At 34.3% G+C, this 12,716-nt stretch overlaps 1 protein-coding gene across 4 annotated transcripts in view; it reads left to right on the top strand.

Annotated features, from left to right (window-relative positions):
- Nucleotides 1–12,716, top strand: part of LOC106456924 — a 162,599-nt gene that overhangs the window by 124,180 nt on the left and 25,703 nt on the right. For all 4 annotated transcript variants that reach the window (XM_022382709.1, XM_022382708.1, XM_022382711.1 and 1 more), the window contains 2 exons: nucleotides 7,016–7,147; nucleotides 9,343–9,431. In XM_022382709.1, the coding sequence (XP_022238417.1) occupies nucleotides 7,016–7,147; nucleotides 9,343–9,431 (221 nt within the window). The remainder of the gene's footprint in view (nucleotides 1–7,015; nucleotides 7,148–9,342; nucleotides 9,432–12,716) is intronic.

The raw sequence follows: 12,716 nt of genomic DNA, 5'->3' as shown, positions 1-12,716 counted from the left end.
GCATGTTTGGTGAGACGGGGATTCGAACCGGCGACCCTCAGATTGCGAGTCGAGCGCCCTAACCTCCTTGCCAGCGAAGAGCATTATTTATCTAGGTTACAGTTGAATGTTGGTGACGTCGTTGGAATCCCTCGCCGTTGTTTCTGATTTCTTTATCAACTCTTTTAGAGTATTGGCTTAGTAGTGTTTTTGTTTTTAAAGAATGATTTTTTTTCTTTGTTAGGTAATTAAGCACAAAGTTACACAATGGGCTATCTGTGCTCTGCTCACCATGGGTATCGAAACCCGGATTCTAGCGTTGTAAGTCCGCAGATATACCACTGTGCCACTGGGGGGCTTTTCTTTGGCTTGTGTATGTTTCGATTGTTTTTATCTATTTATTAGCAAGCAGAAACGAACACATTAAAAAATTAATCATGACATAACTTACGAAAACATAAACCAGACGTATACAAACAAAATCAAGGAAACATTATCAATAAGAATGCACAAACCAGTATCAAAATTTTATTGAGCGCCCTTTATCATACATGGCTTCTGTTTAGACAATTTAAAAGCCAGTGAACGTTCGATTCTCTTTCTCTTTTACCAACTCATAAAACTTTGCTGAAGAAGTGAAACGTCTTGGTTTATGATTTATTTTCAGTTACCTGAGAAAATCTAAAGTTTTATCATAATATTAGGGAAATGTTCGGGTTTCCTCGTGAAATATAGAAATTATGGTGGTTTCGTAGGAATTCAATCTTCTCACGCGATTAATCATTAGATTAGATTTGTTTTAAAATCGTATATATATATTTTTACTTATATTTTTACACATTAACTTCGTTTAATACGGCGGTAGAATCTGTGACCGCTTTTCAATACATCGCATCTTCGCAATAAATATTCGAAATCAGTTAACACGTGTCTTTCTCAATAAATGTTCAAAATCAGTGAACAAATGTCTTTCGCGACAAATGTTCAAAATCAGTGAACACATGCCTTTCACAATAAGTATTCAAAATCAGAGTTAACACGTGCCTTTCGCAACAAATGTTAAAAATCAGGTAATAACGTCAACATAATTTCAATTTTTTTTTTTAACTGGTTCACACTGTAATTGACAGGCTAGATGATAAAACTGTTTTTCTTAAAATTAATTTGTGAATAATAAGTTTGTTTGTAGAACAAAGCCATATTGGACTATCTGCTGTGTCCATCGCGGGGAATCGAACCCTGGTTATTAGCGATCTAAACTTACAGCTGTCCCACCAGGTAACGTGAATAACAAAAACACAAGTTTTAATAATGTGTACATTCCGATAGTTCTGTGAAATCGCAGGCTTTTAAAATAAACTGAACACAAGTTTTTGCAACCGACATTGTGTTTGAGCCGAAATATATATATATACGTTCGTGAAATTAATACACGTAGGATCTATGAATCACCACAAGTAAAAAGTGTATTCTGTGTTAAATCTTGCATGTGTCATATTCTTTCTAGTATAACTCCATCATTCTATAGTTAGTGCATGTATCTCTGTTAAGCTATTTGTTCTAGTTTTTTTTTTGTCTGGTAAGTTCCTTTGTGGGTCATGAGTACGCGCAATATTGTTCCACGAGTGCAAAGGTTTTACTTAGGACTCTAGAGGTAACCATATAGTATTATCTCGTCATCATTTGTGTCACCTGTACAAATGACGTTGACCCCATTTTCTTTTAGGCTATCACAGTATCTCTCATGCACTGTCAAAGGAAGGGAGGGGGATGTCGTCCTTTGCTTTGGATTGGCTATGAAATAGTTCAGCGGTTTGTTATTGTTTGACTATGTAATTGTCTCTAGTGTGTCATATGACTCAAGAAGTATTCTGTGTTTGAGTCAGGTGTCCGTGAGCCAAGATAAAATCTAAAAAGAACGAGATGCCTCCGACGTTCACTGTGAGTGATTTTACAACGAGTTTATCAACTGTCTTGTTGCGATATGTTACTTGATGTTCGCTAAATCCGACAGTTGTCAGAATATTTTAACATCTTTAAGATGAGCTTTTAAACACTGATAACTTCATTCTCATTCTATATGATCAACACAATTCTTCCACTTCATTACTCAGTGTCTATCGTGCTCACAGATGCAGTGATCAACACAATTCTTCCACTTCAGTACTCAGTGTCTATCGTGCTCACAGATGCAGTGATCAACACAATTCTTCCACTTCAGTACTCAGTGTCTATCGTGCTCACAGATGCAGTGATCAACACAATTCTTCCACTTCAGTACTCAGTGTCTATCGTGCTCACAGATGCAGTGATCAACACAATTCTTCCACTTCAGTACTCAGTGTCTATCGTGCTCACAGATGCAGTGATCAACACAATTCTTCCACTTCAGTACTCAGTGTTTATCGTGCTCACAGATGCAGTTTTGGCCTATTAAGGTTTATTTTTTGTTGTTGTTCTTTGTTATTAAGCATAAAATTACACAAAGGGCTATTTGTGCTGTGCCCTCCACGGGTATCGAAACCCGGTTTCTAGCGATATAAGTCCAGAGACATACCGGAGTATTTTGGTAATTGTTTTAGTAAACTTGCGTCCCATGTCCTCACATCGCGAACGTTTAACAACATTGAATTTCCACACGTGTGTTTGGCCGAATTTTTTCATTCCTCTTTTTATTGCGTGAATCTGGGGATCTATTAGTTTACAATCTAACACAGTTTACCACACATATGTATATTTGTTTTTCAGCCTAGACCATTAATGTTTCTTGCTGTCTTTCTTAGCGTGCTAGGACTGTGAATTCGAGGGTTCGTGACCCTTTTCCGCAAAAACTAGTTCAGCACTTTGGGACCATGGGCGCGCTAGAAGTTTGATGGTCAAATCCCATTATTTAGTCAGACAGGAGAACCTCAATGCGCAGATAACACGTTTTTGCAACTTTGCTAATAAACTCTGAAAGAAACAAACACAGAATTCAACTAAACTCTGGCTTTCCTTAGACAGTATAACATGACGTATGCATATTTTGTTAATTTTTTAAATAGATAGCGCAGAATCTGTTAAAACCTAAACCAAAGGTATAATGTAATCCTGTTTAAATCAGTTTTACAGTATATTTGCCTTATAATATTTAATTAATGTTAATGTTTGTTACGATGCCATTTCTGTTGGAAGCTATGGACAATTACTCTGCGTTGTACCATTCGGCATTTGCTACAATGCTGATTCTTCTGTTTGTTTCACCAGAGGTTAATATGGAACATATAATCATTTTACAAGTATAGAGATATCAGTGTTAGGCCTAACCTAACTAGAAGTATTTCCGCAGAGTCCTCAACAGTGTTCTGTTTAAAAAGTAAATAAAACCAAAATTAAGGGTAACAAATATTTTTATTTCTTGCTTTTGAAGTTCATATGTCATGCTGTGTTGTAGCCTACAGAGTGCATAATTATTTTCCTCATTCATGACAGTATAAATTGCAACGTTAAGCGTCCCGTGTGTGACGTCATTTTAGTGTCTACTAACTGACTTACAGACAACACACTACTGTAAGTGGTGCAAGTGATTAAAACATGTAACCCCTCCAGACGGCCTTCTACACCCTTTCGGAGAAATTAAATAACTTAATTTTTTGCTCATTTTTACCAAACTCGCTTTAAATGTAAGACATAATTAAAAACAATTCTGTTGACTTTAAGCAGTAGAAACAATAAAAATGTTATAATTCCTCAATTTAGTATAACTTACTGTCAACCGCCAACAACAACAAGAAGAAAAAAACTGTTTACGTATTTCAGTTATAAGTTCATTAAAAAATGATGTGGCATTAATTGTTAGATTATTTGCGCATTTAAATCGATACTCCTTATTAGTATCATGTCAAGTATTTAAATAAGTCTTCGTGTTATAGTTCGAGTTTAAAGTTCTTAAAAAACACGCGATTTATACTGTTTAATCAACGAGCTGTATAATATCAACATAGCGAGCAACCTGCTTAAAAATTAAAAATAATAATTAACTCGGTAATGAGTACAGTTAATTAAATATACTGTTCTTACACTCTTTCTTATGATGATGAGAAAGTATTATTTCATTGGCCGTAAATAATAATCTCTTGCAGTTCTTACCAACGCGATTTTTTTAATCGATACTTTAGTTCTTAAACTGTATAATGCCAGACTACCAAGTTTCCACACAACAAATATTAATATACGTACATAACCATTTACCATTAAAAGCTTATTAGAGAATATATTGAACCATATTTGTGCATCATTTCAGCCATAGCTGCAATGAAAATATATTATTTTAGATATCTTGTGTCAAAACTCACTTTTAACTGAACTGCTCCTAATCAGGAAAATTAGCAAACAGATAATTAGAAATCACAGTATAACAGGAAGATTATTACTTATAATTAAGCCCCCCAGTGGCACAGCGGTATGTCTGCGGACTTACAACCCTAGAATCCGGGTTTCGATACCCGTGGTGGGCAGAGCACAGATAGTCCTTTGTGTAGCTTTGTGCTTAATTACAAATAATAAATAATAATAAACTTATAATTAAGACTAATTATACTTTCTATTGAATATTTTAATTAAGTATTCTGCTAGAAGCTATTACATGATTGATTCAAACAAACTGAAAGATGTAAATGATGAGGTGAAACCAGACGTTCGACAGTTTTTATATTACATCAAACACGAAGTTCAAATATATACACACATTACAAAGAAAAATTAGAATAACTGATCTAAACTTGGAAGTGAACTATAAGATCAAACTCAATTTGAGTATTTAACTTAGGAAAGCAGACTTGGGAACACAGATATTGGCCAAATGGATAACAGAAAGAACTCGACCCAAAACGACGTGAGATCGAGTAAAGGACAAGAACTCCTAAAGCAAAACATAGATCAACCAGCAAAGCCTAAGCTGCTTAGGACACACAACACTTACAATATTTTCCATACCCCTGTCACAGCTGTACAAGGGACAATATGAAAGGAGTGAATATCGCCTTTCACAAATGAGCCAGCTGGTGTTTCGGATAACGCCAGATTGATACCACCATAAAATGTACAGTTCTAGTACAGCTTTTCTCATTTTTATGAAGTATTTCCTGGTTCCCATACTACAAAGAGGAAGTGAAAAATAAAACCTGAATGGGCATATCGAGTTCAAGAGGGTGGAGTTGTGACAGAAAATCACCACATAATGACTAGGTTGAACATCTCTATACCAAAGGTTTATTCCTTATCGTCAGTTATAACTCTTAACTAAAAACGTCACTCCCACACACGCACACACATATACTTCTAATTTCGCAATTAGATTTATAATGTTTAACATCATATTGCACATTAAAAATTTATATCAGGTTGTAAAGGCTTTTTTTTTATTTCAACATGCTAGTTTATGTGAGAAAGGTCAATTAATTTTTTAAAATTAAAGCGGATTTTTGTAAAATGAATGAACAACGTATGGTTCATGCTATAACACGAATTTGATTTTCAGTGTTACCTAAGAATTAAGCTAGTCACCCAAGTAAATCCCTAAAACAAGGATTTATCACCGCTATTATATATTGTGTTATAATAAGTTTAATGTTAAAAGGTATTTAAAATATAGAATTTGTCATATTATATTGATACCTGGGGATTTTACACCTAAGTAGCAGCTATAGGTGTTAAAACATAATGAACAGAGTAAAATAAAAATCAATGCAATTTAATGAGCTCGCGACTGGGATCTATTCTTGGTTAGTATCCTCTAGTTTCAATGGAAGTTTGAAATCTTTTATTTGTTTTGTTCCCTTAGTTTCAATGGGAGTTTGAAAATATTTTATCTATTTTGTTCTCTTAGTTTCAATGGGAGTTTGAAAATTTTTATTTATTTTTCCCCTTAGTTTCAATGGGACTTTGAAAATTTGTATCTATTTTGTTCCCTTAGTTTCAATGGGAATTTGAAAATTTGTATCTATTTTGTTCCCTTAGTTTCAATGGGAGTTTGAAAATTTTTATTTATTTTGTTCCCTTAGTTTCAATGGGAGTTTGAAATGTTTTATCTATTTTGTTCCCTTAGTTTCAATGGGAGTTTGAAATGTTTTATCTATTTTGTTCCCTTAGTTTCAATGGGAATTTGAAAATTTGTATCTATTTTGTTCCCTTAGTTTCAATGGGAGTTTGAAAAGTTTTATCTATTTTGTTCCCTTAGTTCAGCCCCCCAGTGGCACAGCAGCATGTCTGCGGACTTATAACGCTAGAAACCAGGTTTCGGTACACGTGGTGGGCAGAGCACAGATAGCTCATTGTGTAGCTTTGTACTTAATTATAAACAAACAAGCCCTTAGTTTCAATGGGAGTTTGAAAACTTATCTGTTTTGTTCCCTGTATCGTTCGACCAGTAGCTGTTACTTTCTTACTGCATTTGATACGTGATTTTAAGTTATAACGTTCAAGTTAAACTTATGATTGCTTGTTTGTTTTAGCGCGGAGCTACACATTGTGCTATTTCTGCTCTGTCCAGAGCAGGGAATCGAATCCCGGATCTTAGCACTGTGAGTCCGCAGTGTAACACTGACCCACCGGAGGAAGCAAGTTGAACAAAAATTAATGCGTTTACGAGATATCCACGATACAATGCTATCGCCTCAGCAGTGTTTGTTTAATTTAGAACAAAGCCGCATTCAGCTATCTTCTGTGTCTATCGCGCTAAATCGAACCCTGGATTTTTGCACTATAAGTCTGTAACCTTACCCCTGTCCCATCGGGTGACCCTCATCAGTGAGTAATTGTTATATTATAGTAACTACAAGTATTTCTGACTTTAAGTTAATAATAAATACGAATTTCAACGATGAAGAAAAATTACAGTAATCTCACATTACAAGTAATTTCGGTTTTTCACAAACAATTTTATTACATTAGTTAATTTTTCTGTAAATTAAAAAATACCTTATTTCTGCTGGGAGACGTTTAACTAATTTTGCGACTGAATGATGTAATGTATTTTTTACTCCTTCTCTTGTGCTAGATAGCGCAACAGATTACACCCTCAGAAATCATGGCGTCTTTACTGGGTGCAGTATGCCATGATTTGGACCACCCTGGTGTCAATCAGCCGTTTCTGATCGCAACGTCTAACCACTTGGCTGCTTTGTATAAGGTAAGTCTTCATCGTTTCAGTCAAATGATTATAAAAGTCTATAGGGAGAGAACACGTAAGCGAGAATGAATAATATTTCTTTGTTTTTGTAAACGTGTTTTTTGTTTGTTTATTTTTTTCATTTCGTCTTATATTTTAAATCATCATACAGCTGTTTGTTGTAAGTCGATAAACCTAAACGGTGCTGATCATTTACATGAAGTGGCGCCGCTGCTGTTTGTATAAAAAGAAATGTGAACTTATGATAAAAAAACATTAACTGAATTTTACTCTACAGGAAATACGAAACTGTGACGTATGTGCAGTGACTTTTTTAAGGACATAATGTACTATTTAGTAATATCATCATTAAATACAAGTAAATTACATTAACAGTGTCTAATGGCTTTTAAAATCAGAAAATAATTTCTGGTAACCCGTTTTATAAATCAATACACGAAGAATATGAATCAATATTATGTATATGATGTTGACATATTTATATTATTTTATTACAAAAATTAGGTTCTTTACCAATCCTTGGTTCCATTCACCGAAATATGTGTCATAATTAATGAAATCAGGTCAAAACTATATTTATGCATTATTTATTAGTCAATATTTGGATATAAACACAAATATTTTATTCACGGGTTCTATTTAGTCAACAAACTGCTGAGTCTGGTTTGTTTCCTGCGCCACCATGAGCTCTTAACCTCCTTCTTTGTAAGGTTTGCACTTGTTGAAGTTTTTGTAATAATTTTGGCTAAAATTTCCATTTTGAGCCATAAATCAGTGTATATTAACTTAATTGGTGCGTAATAAATAGCTTAATACGTAACATAAATAATAACCTGAACAATGTGAGCGTCGTTTCCCTTAGGGCCGGGCGAGGTTAATGTGGCATGCAAGATCTGAATCCTATAATTTATGGTTTACATTTCCTTGCCGCAAAATCGCGCTCCGCACCTTGGAAACGTGAGTGTGTTATAAGAGAAACGGTCAAGTCCCACTATTCCGTTAAATAAGTGTTTCTTAAGAGCTGATGTGAGTACTGTTGACTAATTGCCTTCCCTCTAGTCTATCGGTTCAAAATATGGATGAGCAGCCCAGCTGTAGCTTTTCGAAAAAATCGGAAACAAATAAACACTTTTTGCTCTTTCTCTCTAGCATCTCTGTTTCTTAATCCGCCATGTTTTTAATATTCAAGTTAAATACTTTGCTTATAACAAATTTGAAGACCTAATCTCACTTTATATGAAAGATTTGCATATTTATTATACATTAGTGTATCGCTATAGAGGCATGGTATGGCTTGATGGTTAGGGCATTCACTCGTGGAATTGAAACCTGTCGCCGAACATCCTTGTCCTTCCAGCCGTTGGGGCGCTATAATGTTACGGTCAATCCCACTATTCGTTGGTAAAGATTATCCCAAGAGTTGGCAGAGGGTGGTGTTATCTAGCTGCCTTCCTTAAACTCTATCATTACAAAATTAAGGACGGCTAGCACAAATCACCTTTGAATAGATTTGTGCACAAATTAAACAAGCAGTCGCAATAGATGTGAACAGTGTCTTCATGTTTGATAACAGCAAGTGTGTAAGTATTTCACAAAGCAATGTCGACACAAGTAGACTTTTGAGTTTATGTAATTTCAAACTGTTTATTAAAATATTGAATTTATAAATATGTTAGTAATTTTGGGAGATGTATAAGTAATTTTTTTATTAAATAATGTATTGGATTTGGCGCATTTTCGCGTTATCTCTTGCTAGATAGCACAGTTAGTAACGTGCATGCGGAAAACATGGCTTCTTTACTGGGACATCATGATTTTTAAAAGTATACAAATAAGACGATCTAATGGACCGACCACCTATGATCAAACACGAAGTATTGTTAAATATCTATACACGTAAAGAATAGAAAGCGTATTATGTAAAATGTAGTCCAAATATTTTTGTTTTTAAATTTCAACCATCTGTTAAAACAGTAGACTGTGACAAAGCACAAAGGTTACTGTTTTTTTATCCGATAATATAAAGTAAATACAAAAATGCTTATTTTCATCCTGATTCCATTACATATACATCAAGCAGATAATAAAATAAAAATGTATGCTTGAAATGTTCTGATTTCCTTCATATTTCATATAAAATAAAATTTCTTTATGTAATTTTTGATATTATTAAGACTAATTCTTCCTTCAATTAGAATTTCTCAGTGTTGGAGAATCATCACTGGAGATCAGCTGTTTCCTGTCTGAGGGAATCAGAGTTACTGGATCATCTTTCGGAAACTCGGTAAGTTATACAACGCTAGAAACCGGGTTGTGTAGCTTTGTGCTTAATTATAAACAAACATACAAACAAAATCAGTAAGTTAAATTATCTTGCTTACAAGAGTTGGAAAATAACATGTTATGATAAGATAAAATATCCAGGTTTATTGTATGTTAGATATACACGTGTTTCAATTTAAGTTTGATGTGAGTGTTAAAATTAGTTATTTTTAGAAGCGATAACTTAACGCAAGTCTGCTTATTGTATACGAATCATATGCTGTGTAGTTCAAATTTTGTGAATTGGTACTTGTTGTATTATTGCGTCATGTTACTAAAACCTTCTAAGTTTTTCTTGCTGTTTTGATTCAGTATTAACGCATCATAATATCTCGTAGTGTGTAGAGCGTTCTAGACCTCGGTGAGGCTTTAAACACACGTACAAAATATAGTTCAAATTAGTTATAAAGCTAGTTAGATAGCTAGAACTAGACTGCATGATTGTGAGTTTAACCATAAAGAGCGTATAGTGGCGATTTTTAAAGTGAAATTATCGCAGATTGTATTGTAATAACAGAGTAGAGAAGAATAATTTGTCTTGTTAAATAGAGTTCTAAAGTAATTGAATTAAACTGTGTGGACTTTGACCAAACGAGACAATTATTTAAAGCTCTGGATACAACTGTGATAACCAACAGTGTGGCATAATTGAAATTATCACAGACTGTTTTGTAATAACAGAGCAGGGAGAGTAATTCATCTTGTCAAATTGTGTTTTAGAGTAACTGAACTATCATGTGTGGACTTTGACGAAAAAGAGACAATTAATTATAGCACTGGGTACAACTGTGATAACAAACAGAGTAAGTAACAGTTGTATATACGTTTGACTTGTTTTAATATAATATTTAAAATAAGTGGACTGTGTGCTGTTTGTTTATTGTTAAAATTTATCGCCAACAAATCACAGACACCTACTGTAAAGAATCCGGTCCATACATAAACATAAAAACCTGACATTTTAAAAATCAGTCTTTTTTTTTAAAGATGTGTTAAACAAGTAAATAAACAATAAGATAACGCCAACGAAGCTAAAGAAAACAGCTTGATTTATGTTACGTACGAGCTTCAGTTCAGTCCCGACCAGTGAGACGTATAACTGGGCCAAATATACAATAAAACTAAAGTTAGATTAACAGGCAGCATTAGCTTTGGGTGGCAATGACATTTCAGAGAGCCCGAACCCCCCCATCCCCACCACCACCATTAGCACTGGCTCTGCTTCAGTTTGAAGTTGATGAAACAACCTGACGTTTTGTAGAAGAACCAAAATGTAAAACCACTATTGTGTTACTAATTTGAAATATATAAAAATAGAGAATAAGTAGAACTAGATATGATAGTCAAGGGAAACTAAAGTAAATAACTTAAAATAATATAATGAAACTACTAGGAACCTCGGTAATCTACGGTGATGACAAACTGTACAATAAGGGGAAAAAACACTACTAGAATTGATGTAGCCCCCCACCCCTAATAATTAAGGCATCACAAATTACATAAATTATTTTAAAAATTGTTCCATACCTTTGAAAGTTGAAAGAAGGTATCATCGAGATGAAATAGGGGTAAGGTTATCACACGTGCTAGCTTTGATTCTCCGTACCGTAAATAAACTAATAACAGCGTACACAGCTGTGTGCATAGCAGTCGGCATTCGCGCAAGTGCATTAGTAAGCCCTTGCAGTCAAGTTAGTCAAACCCAAACAAAGGAAACAACAGATTCAACCAACCTATGACTGATTACATCACAGATTATAATAGTCTCACGCAGTAGAGCATAAAATATTGAAGAAATAAAATATGAAACTAGTTAAATGTTTATATCATCACAGGGAAAGAAGAAAACTATTAGTTTATGCTTTCTTGTCAAGAAATAATGCAAAACGATCCGAAAGTAAAATAAAACGAATAGCCTCATGTGACATCAGTCATCATAAAATACAGTGTAAATAAACCACTTTAGTGCATATAATTTTGAATTCCAACTACTAAACGTGCATATTCACGCCATTCAATGTATGTATAGAAAATATAAGGGCAATATCGTCAGAATTGATAAAGTACAGCTTCTTGAGGCTGTCTTGAGAAAATATTGGAAGGTTGAGTGGTGTGACATAACAGAAGAAGAAGAACAAAAACAGTGTAATAAATTATACTATTGTATAGTAACAATTTTAAAACAAATTAAATAAAATGATATCTTTATTGATACTTGAATCTCGAAGCTTCGCTAAATTAGAAAAGGCTGCTATTTTCTTTATCACTGGTTGTGTTTATTTGTGTGTTTGTGAATTGATGTAAATCATTGGGGAAGGGATAGGCCCTGTGGTACAGCTCTGGATGTCGGAGCTGGCGAGCCAGGTTCGAATTCATGCGATACCACGAATTTTAAGCCATGAGTGTGTTCCAATAGTGACAGTCAATCCCTTAGCATGGATATCGACCGGTAAGTTGCTGCTGACTGACTAGCTTTCCTTAAATACAAATACAAAAAAAATACCTTTTGAAGTGAAACCAAGACCTCCTATCAAGTATTTTATTTACGTTCTATTCTACTGCAACACTGTTAACATGATCACAAGTAATTTCTCGTACGAAGATTATATAGAATGTTACTTTGGGGGCTTCAAGTATACAAGCACTCTCTAATTTCTTCATACTTTATAAAAACTGATTTCTCTTTACGAAACACAACTCATATTGCATGATATTTTCAGAATCAGGAAAAAAAACTGAGAATGTGATATAAACCATATGTTTCCAATTCGAACAGCCGCTTTTAAACAACAAGCTATCGTTGAGCGTATATTACAAACACAAAATTTAATAATTAACATGGTAATAAATGATTCAAAAATGGTTTAAGATTTCCTCGAATGTATAAAAAAAAGAAGTTCGTTACATCACCTCGTCAGCAATGACAAATACGTTATATTGCGTCAAGGTGTGCGCTTGGGGAGTATGGGGGCATGTTTCTCCTTAAAAAACAAGAACATTTCTTTACACACAAAATGTCGACATAATTCTATTCCAAGAAACAATAATGAAAATACCACATTGCAAGTTATTTATTCAACTTAGTTTTATATAAATGAAACAAGCAATTTTTTTCAGTTCTTGGTTCTTTATCACCATCAATATTATCATGGTACCTCATGTCATAGGCCCGGCATGGCCAGGTGGTTAGGGCACTCGACTCGCAATCTGAGGGTCGCGGGTTCGAATCCCCGTCACACCAAACATG

This window comes from Limulus polyphemus, unplaced genomic scaffold, assembly GCF_000517525.1.
Source record: "Limulus polyphemus unplaced genomic scaffold, Limulus_polyphemus-2.1.2 Scaffold272, whole genome shotgun sequence".
Classification (NCBI taxonomy): domain Eukaryota; kingdom Metazoa; phylum Arthropoda; class Merostomata; order Xiphosura; family Limulidae; genus Limulus; species Limulus polyphemus.
Note: the sequence above shows the minus strand (reverse complement) of the source record. Positions and strands in the feature narration are given on the sequence as shown.